At 41.3% G+C, this 18,913-nt stretch overlaps 1 protein-coding gene across 4 annotated transcripts in view; it reads right to left on the reverse strand.

Annotated features, from left to right (window-relative positions):
* The window catches only part of UNC5C (unc-5 netrin receptor C), a 394,404-nt gene that overhangs the window by 114,543 nt on the left and 260,948 nt on the right, over positions 1–18,913 (reverse strand). For all 4 annotated transcript variants that reach the window (XM_069238193.1, XM_069238177.1, XM_069238185.1 and 1 more), the window contains exons 5-6: positions 7,974–8,154; positions 4,603–4,770 (exon numbers count right to left, since the gene is read on the reverse strand). In XM_069238193.1, coding sequence (XP_069094294.1) covers positions 4,603–4,770; positions 7,974–8,154 — 349 coding nt within the window. The remainder of the gene's footprint in view (positions 1–4,602; positions 4,771–7,973; positions 8,155–18,913) is intronic.

Raw genomic sequence — 18,913 nt, forward strand, 5'->3', positions numbered from 1 at the left:
TGTGCCATATTGGCTCTTCACTGAGTGACAGTGCGAAAGGAGGCAATCTTGTGTGACCAGTGCTTGAAATGGAAAAATTAAAGTGCAGGTAATCTGTGCCAGAGTACCTGCTTGTTTCTGAGAAGTGCTGGTACTCTCCAATTGAAAGTATTACGTTTTTCTTGAGATGTGCCGGTACTGTCTCTCTCAAAATAAAAAAGTGCCAGTACTCAGTACCGGAGAGTACTGGCCCCTTTAAAGCACTGTGTGTGACACAAAGGGGTACCATGTGAATTGAAAGGTTTGCCTTCTCCTTATTGTCTCGAGTGTTAATTTGACGTCTCCATTTTGTCTATCCCCATCTTGCTTTTGGGCAGCCTGTGATTATGTCATTGCTGGCCTTTGGTTACCCCAAAAAATGGAATCCACTTCTATTTTGGTTGGCATGGGGCACGCTCAACAGCATTCATTGCAGAATGAAGTACAAGTCAATGGGCAATAAAACTGTTGCCCGTTTCCCTTTGTAAGTCAATACAAGTTACTGAATGGGAACTGCTCAGCTCCTCCTTTATTTGACAACAAAAGTGGGTCATGATCTAAACTGAGTGTAAAATTATGATTTCAATTTGGGGTAAATTAGAAAATGCTCCAAATCCATAGGATAACTCTCCATTTTATGGAAATTCCCCAGAAAGCAGATTCTCCTCCAAATGTAGCACTGCGTCTCGAAAGCAGAGGATTTTCCATCTCTAAATCAGGCCTGGAGTCGTTAGTGGCTAAGTGACCCTTTAATAATTCTCAGGCCCTAATTTACAAGGGTATTGCATCACCAGAACATCACTTTTACTGATGTTTCGGTGGCTGTCCCATATTTACAAAGCAGCGTTTAGCCACTTTTTGTGGCTTAATGCCTCTTTGTAAATACAACCCCTTTACACGCATCCCTTTGTGTGAAAGGAGTGTGCAATGGGTGTTGCTGTGAGTGTTCCACTGCAACACTCCTTTCATATTGACACTGCCCCAGATTTATGAGGATTTGTAAACCTGAGGCAGTGTCAAAAACTAACTCCACCCCAGGGGTGGCATTAGCATGGCACAACAAGGAGAAATACTTTTATTTCTCCACATTTTTGCTTTTCCTATGTGTGCTGCACTATACAGCACACATAGGAAGAGCAAACACCAATAATGATTGTTTATGTGCAGGAAGGTGTTGCTTCCTGCACATAAGCAATCATTAATTAATGACAATTTGCTACTACTATGTATGCTGCATTGTGCAGCACACATAGGACTAGCAAATCACCATTACTGATCATGTATGTGCAGGAAGGGACACCTTTCTGCATATAAACAATCATGCCAAGTTTTGTACTTGTGAACATGGGGCGGCTTCTCCATAAGCGCAGAGGACCGTCGCCCCCCACCAGCAGCAGCAGCTGCAAACCTTATCCCCAAAAACGGTGATAAACTTTGTTTATTATCGTTTTTGGGGAAAAGGGGTAGGGCATGGGGTGACGTGCACTGAGGGGGAGTGTACAGAACTCCCCCTCACTGCGCATGTATGTTTGGCCTGCCATCTCGGGCCGGCCAAACACACATGCGGACAGGGCTCTCTCCAGCCCAGCAACACAGTTGCTGGGAGCGCTCCCAGCCAATCCTGACACTGCTCTGAGCAGCATCAGGATTGGCGCAGGGCAGTCTGGGAGCCTGTGCCTGCAGGCAGAAAAGAGGAGAGGAGCAGTGCGGTTCTGAAGGCGGCGGCGGCACAGCTACGTGTTTTTTATTTTTAATTTAATTGCCCCTCCTCCCTGTTAACCCCACATCCCACCCCCGCGCGCCACCCCGCTCCTTCAGTGTCACGCGAGCCATGACTGCTTGTGAAACACTACAGGGAATCTCAGCCGGAGACCTGACATGTTGCATGTGAATTCAACAAAATGACAAAGGGGCAACAGGAGAGTAGAGTGGGCTTGGCCAGATGTGAGTGTCAGGGTCTATTTTCTCCAGGACTGAAAATGGCTTCCTCCCACCTGAAGCCCTGGAATCTAGTCTTCCCTAAGGGTGAATCTGCATGCTGGAGAGATGCCTTTTGCACCACACGGAGAGCAGATAGGACTCTGGTTCTGCAGTAGAGGAGGAAAGCCATTGACAAGCAAGACAGTGCTTATTTTTCACTACACTTAGAGCATCATTTGAAATGGAAGAGTAATGGATGTGTGGGATGTGGTTCAACAAAGGCTTCAGGCTGACGGAGGGCAATGAGAATGTTGTGAAGATGCAGGATGTTTACAATTGTGTGGGTGAGAGATTACAACAATTATATCCGAAAATAACATACCCAGATGGGACCACGGGGTGCTTGAGGCTGAAAGCAGATGTCAAAAATCAAGCAGGTACAATCACATGTAAAAAAGCAAGTAACAGAAGGAAAAGAAGCAGTTACAGAGATAGAGAATGCTGGCAGCGGGGGTGGGGCAGCATGAAGAGCAGTGATGTTACTTTTCCAGGATCCTACTCTGTGCCTTTTCAGTGACCCACTTTTAAGGTCTCAGAGAGCTTTGCCATCATGTTGGTCTGTGGTGCCTAACCCTCCCCTCTCCCAACCAGGCTTAGAAAAATGAAAGGGGATCCAAAGAATCATGAAAGTAAAGATAAAAAACAGAAGCAAAAATAACAGGTAATTATATAAAAAAGTCACTCACTACTTTATTCAGTGTATCTTTCTGTGTCTATATTTCATGATATTCTCCTGTAGGTTTACTTCCAAGGATCCATTATGTGCTGTGCTGATTGCCACTAGTATACATGTATACATATCTCTGCATGTTTCTGAATAGATCTACATCAGTAGATGTATTTGTGACTATACATCCACTTGTCTACATTTGTAGGTTTAAACAGCATTTTAAGTTTCATAACATTCTAAGAGCCTGATATAGAATTGGATAATAACAAAACATCCACTTACCATCAACACTACATGGTTTGAGAATTTCCTCAGGTGGATTTTCCTCTCAATTTAGTAGAGGAAAGTGTATTTGTGGACTGTTATACAGATTTAGCACTTCCTCCAGAAATAAGAGGACTACCCTCCAAATTTAGAACTCTCTCCAGAAATCATAGGACTATTCTCCAAATTTAGCACTTCCTTCCGAAATCACAGGATAATGCTCATTATTTAGAACGTCCTAGATAGGTCACAGGATTATCCTCCAGAAACGCTTCCTCCAGAAGTCGGATGATCCATTATCACCCACCTCTAAATCAGGCTCTAAGTGTCTCTAATATCCAGGTACCATTCAGTATGTTCCTACAGTCATACATAATCCTGTGTTGGTGAATCAATTAATCTCAGAGTTTATATGGTGGTGGACATTCTATTTGTCTGGATGTCAGCGGATAATCATAAGACTCCTTAGAGCAGTTTCAGTCTCATGTCTCAGTGTGTCTATTTGTATATCATTATGTGTGTTTTTACCTCCAAACATCATCCCATGTGTCTGTATGGAAATGTATGTCCATGCATTCATACAAGGGGACATATTTACAAGGCCCCAGCGCTTCCAGAGCGTCACTTTTTGTGATGCACCGGTGGCACTAACCCCATGTTTACAAGGAGGTGTAAGCCACTTTTTGTGGCTTTACTCCTCCTTGTAAATATGGGCCTTTATGAAGCAGTTTTCTGCATCAGAGTGGGGTGCAATGGGTGTTGCAGTGGGCGTTGCACTGCAACACCCATTGTTTTTGATGCTGCCCCAGATTTATGAGATTTTGTAAACCTGAGGCAGGGCCAAAAACTAACTCCACCCCAGGGGTGGCATTAACATGGCACAACGAGGAGGAATACTTTTATTCCCCCTCGTTTTATAGAAGAAGCAAAATGCCATCCCAGGGACACCTTCCTGCACATAAACAATCAATCCCTCAACGCAGACACCCTTGCACTATGGTGGCACAGGCTGCTTGACTTAGGGCTGGTGCACGGGGAAATGAAGGGGTATGCCGTATTCCTTAGCGCGGCACTACTATTTTTGGCTTACCAACGTGCTGCGCCAGTTTCTTGTAAATTTGGTCCACAGTTTGTTATGTCTGAGTAGCGGTATGTACAAGTATCATTCTGAGCACACCTGTACACCATTTTATGTGTCTTCACATCCATACATTGTCTCGTATATCTCTGCCTCTATATCCATGCATTCTTCCAAGGCTCTGGAGGTCCATGAACATTTCTGTTCGAATGCCTATATATCATTCTGTGTACATCCATACATCATGTGTGTCTTTACATCCACACATCTTCCCATCTACCTCTGTGTGTCACATAGTCATTTATACAACGGCCATTATGCCCATGCTCATGTTTGCTTGTTTGTATGCCTATGCATCATTCTGTATACTTCGGTACATGGTGTGTGTCTTGACATCTACGCTTCCTCCCATGTGTCTCTATATGTCTGCATGACCATACATACAAGCAAGGGTCAGGGGGTGCAAGCCCATTTCTATGTGTCTGTGTGCCCATCTGTCATTCTGTGTGTTGTTACACCAATTCACTTGTTGTTGTCTATGAATGTCCATGCATCCCTTTACCGGGTGTACTTCCCTGCCCCTTTCCTTTACCTGGGCACATTGTAGTGCAGGTTATTTTCTGGACACTCTGGCCCTCACAGAGGGCTCCACCATTGAGAGGAGCAGGGTTGGTGCAGGTCCTGGTACGCTTCTGGTAACCTTTACCACACCGGTTGTTACACACAGACCACTCCGTCCAGGTTGACCATCCTCCATTTACTAGAATGAGAAGTTTGGATGAGGGAAATAAAACAAAAGTATATTTTAAAACGACCAAAGCAACACTTTGCTACATCCAAAAAGTATTTAGGAACAAAGCTGAAAGCAAATCTCCTTTCTAAGGAATCTTAACAGGAGAATGTCAGAAGACCAAATTACAATTCCGAAAGCAACCTGCTTAGAGAGCAAAAATGTCACGGCACTTGCAGTTCGACTAGGGACGTTAGCCATCTGCGAGGTTGGCAGCTGTCTATGCACTGGTGTGTTCGCAGGTTTACCACAGGTTGGAACATTGGCACATTTCTCAATACCCTACATGCCACAAATACATTTATTATTATAACTTATGCGGCTTACAACCGCTCAAACAGACATGAAGTGCAAGAACAGGGACGTCTTTCAGATATTTTTGGAGAATATTCTTCTGGCAGCAAGTCACTTATGAGTAATTTCGCTCAGGTATTTCAGAATCAGTCGTATGCTAAATAGTTCCATGCAATGGATTCTTGAACCATATGACGCACAGGCAAATTAAAGTACATAATTATGTCTTCGAAAAACATTAAACAATCCAGAAAACAACAAGGAATGTGCTTTAGATGTTTTGGGGTTTTAGCATTTTAGTTGAAAATAGTGAAAAAAATGTCAATTCAACTACTTTGGTGGAAAGGTGGCAAGCAGAAAAAGACGCACACAAGTCTAAAAAAATTCGAAAGAAGAACAGATTGCTTCAATTGCATGCACGACTGAAAAAATAGTAATGTAAAAGGGAAAGAGAAAACTTAGGTTGGCTACAGGGATTCCCTCACGTCCAAGAAAATCAAGAAATTATCTGATTTGTTTTATTTGTAAAGTTACCGAGCACTGCAGAGGAAGCTGCTCACAAACATTTTCATCTCCTCTAAGGGACAGCACATCCCCACTAATTTATAAAGTTTGACCTCTGAGAGCCTTGTCACCTACGGAGAAGCACTGAGCTGGAATTCCTGACCTTCGAGACAGGAGAATATTGTACTATGTGAGGCAACTCTTTTAGAGAACACTGGCAAAGCCAGTGGGTGAGATGGTCATACAAGTGAAAGGAAGGTAAGAATATATCAAGTGGTGATATAAAATGCCGGCTGCAGTGCAAAACAGTCAAAACAAGCATTTGCAATGCAATGGGTCTCGTGTTCACCTGAGTTGAAGCTATTAGTGTTGTAAATTCCTAACTGGAGTTTTCTTGCCACACAAACTGAAAATAGAAAGTAAAACATGTCGACATAAGTGAGCCGATTCAAAGCGCCACCGCCGCCATGAGCATGAGCGCGAAGACACAAAAGGAGAAGGAAGTTCGCTCACAGTCAAAGTTATCGGCAAAAGTGCTATTATCCATGTAACAGGGGCGATGGCCAAGGCGATAACAAAACTGCCCCAAGGAGGGACAAATGTAAAGCATTTACCAACAAAAAACAAAGGATTTTTGAAAGGCAAGCCCATGAACGAGTGATAGTGATGGGCGTGCGGTAGACGTGGTTACTAGCCCAGATACATGACAACACTTCGGAAAAGCAGTGCTTGTCCGCTGCTATTCGCAACCTAATACACAATGCTTTGTGTATACATCGCATGGATGAGATAAAAAGTTATGTATGTGATTACAGAATGTACTTTCACATGTAAAACTGTCACTCATGCATTCTAAAGGAAGCAGAAGGATACTTCCAAAATCAAAGAGAAAGCAAGTCAGACTAACGCACACATATGGTCTGATCCAAGAAGTGACTGACAATGTCTGAAGCCAAAGGCTGATTGTCCTCGAGGCAAAAAAGCCAATAGGTGGAGGAAGCTGAACCAAAATCCCTTACAGTGTGCATAGAATACAATAGTTCACCATGAAAGGAACAATCACCATTACACATCAAACCTAAAAAAGATTCAGGAATAGCCAGTCTTAAGACAGGGTGCTTTTATGATGAGTGCCTATTCCTAGTTTACTACCAGTTATATTATTATAGAGTAGAAAAATAAATGACTTGAAGACATGAAATTAAGTTACTGCATATAAAAATGAATTCTGCTTCTTTAAGATCTTATGGTAAAAATTGATACATAGGATCACCGATGTGGTAAAGTTACTGAAGTGGCCACAGGGATACACGTCTATGCGATCACAATTTTTTTTGAGGCATGCCTGCTCTTCAGAGATTCTCGGATGTTCTCGTAAAATTAGAAAGGCTTTTAAAGCCCACCCAACAGCATTCTGCATTGTGCAGTCATGGCATGCTCCTTAAGAAGTCTATGTTTCTGTCCCCAAGGGAATGTTTATATTACTTCCTTTCAGTAACATTGGTCCACATACTTTTACTTACAGTAACACATTTCTCTGCTTCTCGGATGATGCAACTTTCAGAAGCCATTTTGAAAAAAGTGGCTTCAAGGAGACTATGACATAGAACATCTGCTAATACACTTGGCTGTATTAAAGTAGGCACCTTTTTTAATTTCTGCAAGATTCTATGCTACTTTAGCCATGTGGGAAAACTTCAAGCAGTGCACTGAAATTAGGGAAAGATTCTGGGAAAAGTGGAAAGTTTATATCTGTTTTAAGAGAATTAGCCTAGTATAGAAAGGCAGTCAGAAATCCGAGATGAGCTTTAGGTCAATTAGTCCAAATCCAACACAGCACTTTATGGTCACAGCCAGAAGAAGGCTTATAGCATGGTTCTAAACTGGGAGAACCAGCACACCAAACCTAGGCAAGGAGCAAAATGAACATAAGTAATTCTGATTAATTCTGCCCTGCTAAATTGTTTATATTCTTACTTTCCTTTTCCTTGACATACTATTGTACTTTGGCTGCAAGCACGGGACATAATATTTTTCATCATTTTCAACAGTAAGGCCCAGTTTAATATCCATCCAGCAAACGTTCCCATATATATATATGTTAGCATTTATATAATAACAATTCCAAAATAGAAGACTGGTTACTGATACCTCAATTCACAGTGTCCATTTTATATTGAACAATCCTTCCTTTGATTTCCATATAATGGCCACTGTGCATTAGTAAGCAGATGATGCCATTGTGGAGAAGGGAGGGGGCCATTCATAAACTTGTCACAGCTCACTACGAGAGCTAAAGCTTTTCTGGGTATTGCGTTTGTGCGTGGAAGGGTTTTGATTCCCAGAGCACAAGTTCAATAAGTGAATGGACTTACCATAGACAATGACTGCGGCGGTCGTACTCCTTCTCTTCGTGACAATGTTCTTAGCCACGCAGGTGTAGTTGGCCGTATCCGAAAGGCGAGCCTGCTTGATGATGAGGTTGTGGTCAATGGTGATGTAAAAATTTCGGTCCTCCATGGGATCAATGACCTCTTCATTTTTCAGCCATTCAACCTGTGTGTAAAGAAACACAACTTTACAAGGAACATGCATGAGAAGCTGCAGTGCTAGGCTTGCACAGACTTCTGTATGAGCCATTGAGCATTGTCTATAAATAAAACAAGGAAACACATTTGGCTGAAAGTTAAACCAATACACTATGGGCCTACCAACAGCAGTATTTCGGAGTACGTAAAGTAGTATTCTTCTATTAAGTACTCTTTTACGAACTCTTACATCACTTGCATGTGAGTCGGCCTCAAACTTCTTAAATAGAAGTAAACTGTGAATCTTCAGGTCATTTCTATATAGATTTAGGCCCATATTTATACTTTTTTGCACCGCATCTGTGTCGTTTTTTGACAAAAAAGCGGCGCAAACGTTCAAAATACAATTATGTTATGTACGTTTGCACCGCTTCTACGTCAAAAAATGGCACAAGTGCGGTGCAAAAAAGTATAAATATGGGTCTTAGTACTAACAGGAAAGTGTGTACCTTTGCTTTATTACTAATGGGGAGTTGGACATTTTGGGGACAATTCACAAAGGCATGTAAGACTAATTTAAAAAATACTCCTGGAATGCTACTTCTTTTACTCATAAATGCTTTTATGAATTGGCCCTTATGTGTCAGGTAAGGAAATAGCAATAAAAACAAGTTTAGGCTAAGAGAATGACAAGCAGCAAAATACCGTCCCAGCTGAACTAGAACTTTGCCTTTTAAGGCTCTGTCTTCAATACAATTGTTTGTTACTGTTGTTCTATTGCTACATTGCTCTCGTGTCAATCTCAAAAGGGAATGATGCTGGTTTTGGCAGCAGAAGTCCAGGGAGTCCAGATGCCAGCACTGGATTTTGTGCACAGAATTTATAATGTAGAGGCAGATTATTCTCCTTTTCCACTGAGTCATATGAAGTTCCTCAAAATTAGGGAAAATATTCTGATGAAAATTGAAATATGGAAAATCCACCGCTGAGAAATTACACTACAGAAGGTTGAGCACCACACAAGGAGTCTTATTTGTAATCAGATTTGCACAACTAAGTTTAACCTAATTATACAAATAGATCCAGTTGTGAGGGTAAATTTCATATAATTGTATCCTTGCAAAGGACAGGCAGAAATTTGGCAAGAATGGCGGTGTTTCTAAAATTGCAAATGTATCACTAAATCTATTGATAAGTTTGCAGACCTTCTTGGCTGGTCCGACCTGCAAAAATAGGTGCACAGCTATCAATTGCTACAATGACAGGTTTTCACAAAGGCCTTGCAAGTAGATTGCCTATTTGGAGACACCCACAAATTTACTACTATCAAAGCGTGGAGCAAGTACGTTTCCCAAGGCACAAATGACCAGAGAACAAAAAAGGGGATCTGAGTGTAGTGGAAGGGGTTCATTCACAAGGCAAACTATCAACTACCATAGCTTGCTTAGCATTTATTTTTCTGCCTCCTAGCATTTGGTGTGACCCACTTGAGACCTTCTTGGAAGCTATGAATTTGCATTAATTTTTCTTCATTGCTTAAGGAAAATAATGTATGAAAACGTATTTTCACTAGTTTGTCTTTTAAGACACGAATGCTATCTGATCCGGACCCAAAACTAAAATATCACAATTAAACTGACAAAATCCATAATCTCATAGTTTTCCAGACTTTGTCAGCCAAGCTGGCCTTGGTACAGGAAGGGACATGTGCCATGATTGAATATGGACTCTCCTGTCACTGGACTGTCTGTAGTCAAGCCCAGAACGGGATCACAGAAAGCAAAGCAGAAAACACAACAAAAAGCACAAACATTAAGGCAGGAGTTTGTACCACTCACCCGCCAGTCTTTCATGGGCAAGGTTGTGAGAGGGGGCCCTTGTTTGGACAGTGCCAACAAGTCTTCACCTTTACTCCTCTAGGAACGAAACAAGAATGCGCAATAATAACTTTAAGATCACTACCAAAAAAAGTATTTCTTGGCACTGTGATTTCAACTGCAGTCTGACATCTGAAATTCCTATCAAGTCCAAGTGGAACCCTTACAAAGAAAGGCTGAAAGTGTCCTGACAGAGTATAAACCTGGGTGCCTTTTGGGATATCCACTGTTATCACAGATTTTGCCTAATTAATGGCCTTGGCACTGCCATTGCAACCCCTGATCTCATGGACCATTATGGCAATAGGAGGAACCATAAAGTAAAGAAGGCTTTATTATACACGTTTGCTTTCTTGAGCTGCCACTCCTTACCCTCCCTCTACCCGTTTAGCAACATATAAGATGCTCTTCAGACGGTACAGATGGGACAAGTGGTCTACACTGCCACATCATGGAAGCATCAATCGAAATGAAATCTCACGTACAGTGCCCCAGCAATTTTGTTGAATCGACATTCATACGACATAACCGCATTGTGTCTGCTGAAGCAACTGGACGCTCTCTTTGCAGTGCCGTTGCAAGCCATGGCCATGGCATGTGACCCATAGGTGAATGCAATACCACCATTCTCAAGTAGTAATAATATTAATAATAACAGCAGCCATGGTAGTGAAAAGGTTTTGATGGCAAGAGAAGAAAGATGATGTCTTCACTAAGAGATGCAGTTCCAAGTATTAAATATTTTGTTATAGGAATACAATTTTGGCCAAGAGTACAATTTTTGTCACTCAAAAATGAACGTATTTGGGTACTTCATTCCATTTATAGTTTCACAGATTTCCATTGCTCTCTCCGACCCATCTTTCTGCAAAAGGGCTTCAGGGCTCCAAAGAACAACATACATCTAAGACTATTTCACTAAAGAATACATTAGAAAGCAAGAACAGAAGCAATTTATAATTGAGGAAAGTGGCAAACGTAGAAAGAAATTGAAAAACAACTGATCTAATTGAAAGAGTTCAAGAGAAAAAAAGAACAACATTTCAGTTACATATCCTGAAAATCGCTCGCTGAAAAAAAACAGATGGAAAAGCTATTTAGCATGGAAGGGTGGATGAGTCAACAAGGTCCGCTTCACCCTACCTTAGAAGAAGGACGCAGAGAGCACAAGCCTGAATTTGAAAGCAGGTGCTTTATAGGAAATACCCTTGGATGAGCGTAGGAAATTGTGGCACAGCTTGAATATCGCAGATGAGTGAACTTCAGACTTAGTGAGTCACATAAAAATGAATGCCTCAGTTCCTTAGCCACAACCAAACAAGCATTTCCAATGCAATCGGTCTCGCATTTGCTCGAGTTAGAGCTACCAGCATTGTAAATTCCTCACTGAACTTTTCTTGCCACATAAATTGAAAATGAAACATAAAACAGTTGACATAAGCAAGCCGATTCAAAGCACCATGGGCTCCCTGAGCATGAGCGTGAAGGAGAGACACAAGAGAAAAAAAAGTTCACTTGCAGTCAAACATATTGGCAAATGTGCAATTATCCATCTAACAGGGTTGATGGCCAAGGCGGTAACAAAACTTGCCCAAGGAGGGACAAACATAAAGCGTTTACCAATGATAACAAAGGAGTTTTGAAAGGCAAGCCCATGAATGAGTGATAGTGCCCTTAAAGCTGCACCAAGGTGAAGTAACAGGGAAAGTGCCAAGAAAGGATCAGACGTCCTACCATAGTGAAATGAAGAGGCAGATGTGTGGACGCACACTGTGGCATGACACATGTAGCTCTTTAGCACAGTCATGGGCCAACATATACCTGCTCTGTAGCTAACAACGCTATGAAAGGTTTCAATAGTTCTACTGCTAAATATCTGTATTTTTATATTCTGTCCACACCGATGAAGTAAGATTCTTTAGAGGTTTTGTTAAAAAAAAAGCTGACCCATAAATAGGCAATTGTGTTATTCAGAAGTTGGAATTATTGAAAGAAATACACCTTTTTATATCAAAACATCTTTTTCAATGCTGTCTCCGTTCTCCATCCCATCTCAGACCACATGTGCTCCAGCTGATCTGCCTTTTCAGGGTTACTTTCAACCATTTACTGATTTTTACTGAGTCTTTTAAAGGGAAACCCTAGTCTGTCTGCTTGTGCATACAGTTCTGGCATCACCTACACTACTGTTAAACCTCTATGGGTCAAAGAAAACTACATTAAAATATTCCTCGCCTTGATGGAGCACATGCCACAAACAGGACATGTTTAAAAGTTTAAATACTTATTTTTGTATAGGAACATAACTGTAGCCCTGGTGATTTGCCATGTGTTGGCTTATGTTATCTTTTTATGAGTCGATCTTACTGCTGACAAAAACTTTGAAATATGTACTTTGCTAGTCTGGTCATCCAGTCATACCTAGTGCATGAAGAAGTGCAGTGGGTATTCTAAAAAGTGGGGCATTCCCATGGCCAGGCCCGAGAGATGCAATGAGCGCCTGTGCAGCATGACCCACTGACAGAGTCTCGAAAGACACTAACAAAGGCAAAAGCTATCACTACCGCTCTGTTCTATCTCCCATCTCATAGCGCAAGACAATGTCATTGCTAAAACCTCATAGTCAATAGCATCAGCCCATAATAAGGAAATCAAACATTGCTTTCAGATTCCCAAAATGGTTGATCACTATTGAGGTGATACCTTCAAAATGTTGGCCTTGATGCACATTGACTTTTACCTGCTTGAGGCTATCCCCTCCCAGGTCATGTGTCAGATCGACCAGCAAGACACCAGAACAGACGTAATGGACCAACGCCGTGCTAACGTCGTCACTGGCATCTTCCTCTTCCACCGTCACTGATCTGAACCGATTAAAACTATGACTGTGTGGGACACTCCTGGGCACTCACTGGGGTGCCCAAGAAGTGAAGCACGTCACTGTAATTCGGGCCCTTACGGTCATCGGGCCTTGAAAGCCTGAATTATTCATCGCTGAGAGTGGCTGACCTCCCACTAATGTGTATTACCAGGCTGCATAGTAAAAAAAAAAGGCAACCATCAGGTAAAAAGAAAAAAGCAGTTTAACATGAAAGGTGAGATCGCTCGCTTAACGGGAAAGCAGCGTTTCTGATTCATTGATTTTGCACCAAGTAATTTACGTGTCTGGAAAGAACATTTTTGCATCCAACCGCACAGCTAAATAGCTAATTATTGTAATTGGATTCAAAAGTACGAGCCTGCCAGTATATAACACGAATGGAAATGGCTTGAAAGGTGTTATCTGGAACTGGCACTTTTTTCGAGCCATTATTTTTATTGTTATGCTAATTGAACATAAAGCGAAGTGGATATTTTTCAGCCAGACATCCACGTGCCCATTCAATGACAATTAGAGGATTGATTAGCAAAGCCATAGGAATGCAGAAAAAATAAAGTAATTTATTAAGTGCTATTGACATGTATTTGCTCTAAGCAGTCATCACGAAAGGAGCAATGAATACACTTTTTAACAGGTAGATTTTTCTGAGTTTTGTGGTTCACATAGGCCTGTGACACCGGCTATGGTACACGCAGCTGAGACATTGCATTGCCGGGCTCATGGAGTCAGATATAAAATTCCTAATTTAAATTGACTGGCAGCAGATGTCTAACTGTGTGTAGATGTTTTCTGGTGCCTGGAATGGTTTTTGTACCATTTCGCAGCTTAAAAGCGGCATCTCCATAAAAATGTAGAAATGCTACTCTGCGATCTGACATTTCACAGGTGGATTTGTCAAAATCTGGCCCATTGTGATTGCCAAAAGAGCTCATGTACGGCAAAAAACGGCCTACGGTCAATTTGAGATCATGAGATGGATCCATTTATTTTTGTTTGCTTCTGTACAGGCATCTTATGGCAAACAGCTGAAGGGCAACATCACTTTGAGACGAATGACCACTCTCAGAAAGAAAGGCACATGGGAGACCCATTCTGTCCCTCTTTACTCATCTCCAGCCCCCCATCAACCATGGAGTCCATCCCACTCCTTGGAATGTGTACAACTCCACCAAGGTGTTTTTTCTTCTGGTAGATCTCTCTGCTTGCATCCTTATTAAAATGCCTGCCAAAGTCTTTATCTAATCTGGATAAACATAATTGCTGACACAGGACCAAACCGATCTATCTCTTTCTTCTGCATGGTTCCTTTGCTTACCCAGGAATTGGAATTCTGCCTCCGAGAGGTCTGAGTGATCCTTGCACCTTCTTTCTTCCCACTCACACTTACTTCATGACACTCAGAAGTTGCTTCAATAGCAAATCGAGCATCTCACAAACTATAATATAAAAAAATAAATGCCCCAAGACCACTATTCGTCCTAAAAAGACTATGTCAAGATGAACCATATGTGGTAAAAGAAAGCCTGCAACCACTGAACTGGCAGATAATCAACGGGGTCTCCTTATGACAATTCCAAAACACAGAGCTTCTGTTTTTATTTACCTCAGTGAGTCAAGGACATACAGTTGCCCACCTGGTGTTTTAAGGTTTACTAGTGAGTAGATGGTTGAAGAGGAAATGTTAACATATCCTTAGAGGGAGACTTGGGAAAGTCCCTCCCTATTCAGGTCTCAGCTCCAGACCTCAGATCCTAACAAGTTAAACTCAAGCCCTTACTATTTACTTTAAATGAATGCAACATTTATAAATCCATGTTAAAAATTGATATTAAGTGGGACAGGGCCAGATTCCTACACATAACGTGTTCTGAAAAACAAGGCATGACTGAACATCCAATGGTTTTTTTTTCGCCCACTGGAGAAGCAGTGTCCTTATTCAAATGATAAAAAAGACCTATATTCTTCTGGAAATGGGTTTGTTAAGCCGAGTCCACCATAGGGTCCTTTCCTTCTACAGAACGCTTCAGTTCTACAGTTAATTGCTTTCCCACCATGGTCTCCACTGCATATGATCATGCTTAGTTCTGACCTGCATAGTCAGTGAAAGTTACTGCCTGCTTTACTACCTCAAATCAAGAAGTGTTTGTTGTTCTTGATTTCATCTACAAATCGCATTCTCTTCCCAGCTTCATTTGATGCTGTCTTGTCCACACTTGCAGCCAAATGAAGCAATTTATTTCCGTAAACTTGCTGCCACTCACCTTTGTTCCACACATCTACATAATCCTATCACCAAAGATATAACACCTTTTGCTGGTGACATGATTTGCTGTTAAACTAAGTTAGGAAATACTTGTGGCAACTGAATATAAAAATCCAGTTGACTTCAGCATCTAGCTCGTTTCCTACTTCAAGGACATACTAGAAAATGAAATGTGGCCTCTGTTGAGCAGGAAAAGCCTTCCTATAACAACCTTTAATGTACCACTATATCGTGACCAGTTCATTTCAGGAGGAAGAACACATTAAGATTTCACAACTTTCACCTCCTCTGCATCTGTGCGAGGCTTTCAGCAAGGGATGTGGTGTTTTCTTAGATGTACATATTTATTGTGTGTAATCAGTAAATCGCTATCCATAATTAATTAGTCAAAAGTGACTTCAAATATTTAATGCTAATGCCAGAGTTCGGAATCATTTCTATATTTTGTTCTCAACCCCAGTTCAAACTAAGGACAAGCTCCACCAAAAGATCGACATCAACTGTAGCTTGAATCCTGCTCTATCTAAATCACCACCAGAGCAGTGATGAAAAAAATAGTCCACTATCTGGACTTGATGAGTAGGATTCAGCCTTCCACCTTCTCGTTTCATCCGCCCATACCTATGCTATGTTATGTTATAGAATGTGTACAACGCACAACTGACCCAGCAACGGGGCTCCCAAGCACTAGTTCCGCAATACAAACCAGCTACAACAATGGCCGGGGGGGGGGGCACAATGCCTAAAAATAAAAGTCCTAAAAAGAAACCTAGGCACTTCACACCTGTTGAGAGACAGATGTGTTGCATCTAATAATTCTTTTACTGACACCAGGAGATACATCAAAGTAATTGGCACATTTGTTCTAATTAACAAAGAATTGCCACATGCCACCCAACAGAAAATGAGAGCTAAGCAACCATCAGCAAAGATGGGGACAAATGCCAAGTCATCAGAAGAGCTACTGCCAACCCCACATGGCTGGAGAACATTTAAAGCAATTTATGAAGTGGTTATATGAAAAAAGATTAAAAAAACAAACTTCAACCAGATGAATGACTAAACAAATAAAAGAGAGGCGGTATTATTATTGTGCTGTCAAAGACAATTTAGGAGTCAATGTAATGTTGTACCTGCTGGAAACCTTTTCAGAGATTCCGTAATCTGGTTCCAGAGGCAACAGAATGTACTTTCTTCCACCTGCAGCCAGGATATGTTCTTTTTTACACATCACACAACTCAAGATTCTCTTTTAAGTTAGCCAACTCTATAGTCAGCTGCCCTCTTTGTGACCCCTGTTATTATGGTACAGTAGAAAGCCAAGTTTCTTTGGAGCTACTGGTATACACAAACAGTGTGCAGGATAGCATTTCCCACAGAGATATGAATCACTGCATGGGGACCTGCCAATAAAAACCAACAAAAGCAAAACACAAGTATGTGGAATAAATTATGGGGCGGATGCTGGCCGCAGAACAGCCGCTGAGCAGCTTGAACAGTGCAAGATTCTTTCAATGTGTTCTATCTCCTTCCCACAACTAGGAACTAAAATACATTCCAGTCTTCCAGATAGCTGGCATGTAATTTGATTCTAAAGCTTTTGGTAGCCTCTGCAGCCCAATGGCATGTTCAATAAGGCAGTGCAGACCTGCTACCTGGTTCCCAAATGTACATTCATGAAAGTGTAAGTTTGGCCATCTTTCAATCAAGCCACAAGAGGGCAATTTTGCAGAAGCCTTTGTGTGAATTTTACCATTATTGCGACATTTACATACATGACAACAAAGCTGGCAGAGCTTTAATAGAGGGATTCATGATCAGTCAGTCGTTTTAGCTTCGCTGGTTGTTGCTGCCTCTCTGCACGACTGTGATGTCCTGCATAGTCTGACTAGGAGTAGGGGAAAGACCAGAGGGGTTAGCCTTTTAAGCGGGCACAGCAGGCTATGGAGATATATATATATACACTGACTAGTTTTATCTCTTTTTCAGAGTACAGGAAGAGACAACTATAGAGGGACTCCTTGCAGTAAGTGGCAGCGCCTGCCTAGTCCTCACTTGCCCCTTCAAATGCCACATCTGGGTTAGATGCTAAATGCTTTTCAAGGAAATAAGGATAAATAAATGTGAGGGAAGTGTGGAGCGTGTAAATTCAGCAAGAGTTGGTATTGCTTGTCGCACACGTGTGCGATGCAGAGAATTCAAAACTATCCATAAGGTAGCCATGCATTTGCAACTCCCACATCTAGTATGTCAGAAATGAATAGTTATCCACAGACCCATGCTCACAAAAGCACACAGGGACACACTATAGTCACACACTGTCACGTTTCATGATGCCTTTCTACAAATTGCTCCGGTCTACCACAGTAAAACCCAGCTACATTTATCTATGAACACATTTTCCCATTGACACAGAATGGACAAAATCCTTTGGAACATCTGGCCCTTAGTGAGTACCTATTGCAACTGAAAGTAACCACGGGAGAATGGAACTTCAAGCCATTGTGGAAGCGTTTTTAAAAATCTACATTTGTGTGTAATAAAGAATAATGATTATTAATGTTTTCATGTTGGATCCAATATGCGATGATGAGTTAATAAGATTGAAGTTAGAACTAATTAAATACAAGGTACAGAAGTCTGTACATTAATAAGATTTAGTTAACCACATTTATGTGAAAGCACCATTTTTGATTAAATGGATGGTATTTCTGTCACTTACTCCTGCAATCAACCCCTTCCATCTTGTTCCCCTGCCTGTTTTCTTTCCTCACCACCTCTGCGGGGCAAAGGCATATGAAGTAATGTTTTCCTACTATTATGAATCCAAAGTTTAGAATTAACTTTCCAGTGTTTCTGGTATGCTGCAACTTGCAAGGTCCTACCTCTGTTGTTCCATTGTGAACTTTAAACTTCTGATTTGCTGGAGTTGTTACTCATGATCAGACCATTGTGATTAGGGCTCCCAATTTTATGGTATTTCTGTCTATATTTATTCACATTTATTTTTTGGCCATCTGTTTGGTATTTATCCATAATATTTTTATGTTCTGAGAATAACTGGAGTTGTAAAATGCTATATTTCCACATTTACTCAACTCTTAGGCTTGCACTTATGCGTGGGTGCCTATCACGTTTTAGCAAATTAAGAAGCAACATATAAAAATATTCTATACCCATAGGTACATATTACTGTTGAACTACAAATACATTTAACATATGACTGTACTTAAGGAACTCTTATCCTGTTTTTTAACTCCCCATGTAGTCTATCTGCTCAGCTTTTGCCTTGAATTCATGAATGACAGCATGGTGAGTCTCCCGCAAGGAACATTAATTTCAGTATTTTTCTTTGTATTTACGATTATCTTAAAACTAAGTCCACACTATAACTTCCAAAAACAGGTTTAGCCAATTAGAGCTAAAAGTTTACAGAAACCTAACAAATGAAATGTCCTACAGAGTATGCCTTCATGTTTTATGAGGTGGTAAGCAAGCTTAAGTCCTTTAGCCATGTGTTTCCAACTTCTTTCTGTACAACTCTTGCAGCCTGCAGAGTTTAAATAAAAGCAGATGTCCTTCAGAAATGTGCCTAATGCCACATACAAATGAAATGCACCCTCCCATCAATATCTTCCTCCCAGCAAGGAACTTCCTCATCTGTGCAAGGCATATGCCATACTGGCAGACTTCAGTGCTGAGCTCAACACTCCTCTCCAGCTGCCTTGTTTTTCTCCACTAGTCCTTCAAAACTTCCTGCAGGTGT

Source organism: Pleurodeles waltl, chromosome 1_2 (assembly GCF_031143425.1).
Source record: "Pleurodeles waltl isolate 20211129_DDA chromosome 1_2, aPleWal1.hap1.20221129, whole genome shotgun sequence".
NCBI classification, from domain to species: Eukaryota; Metazoa; Chordata; class Amphibia; order Caudata; family Salamandridae; genus Pleurodeles; species Pleurodeles waltl.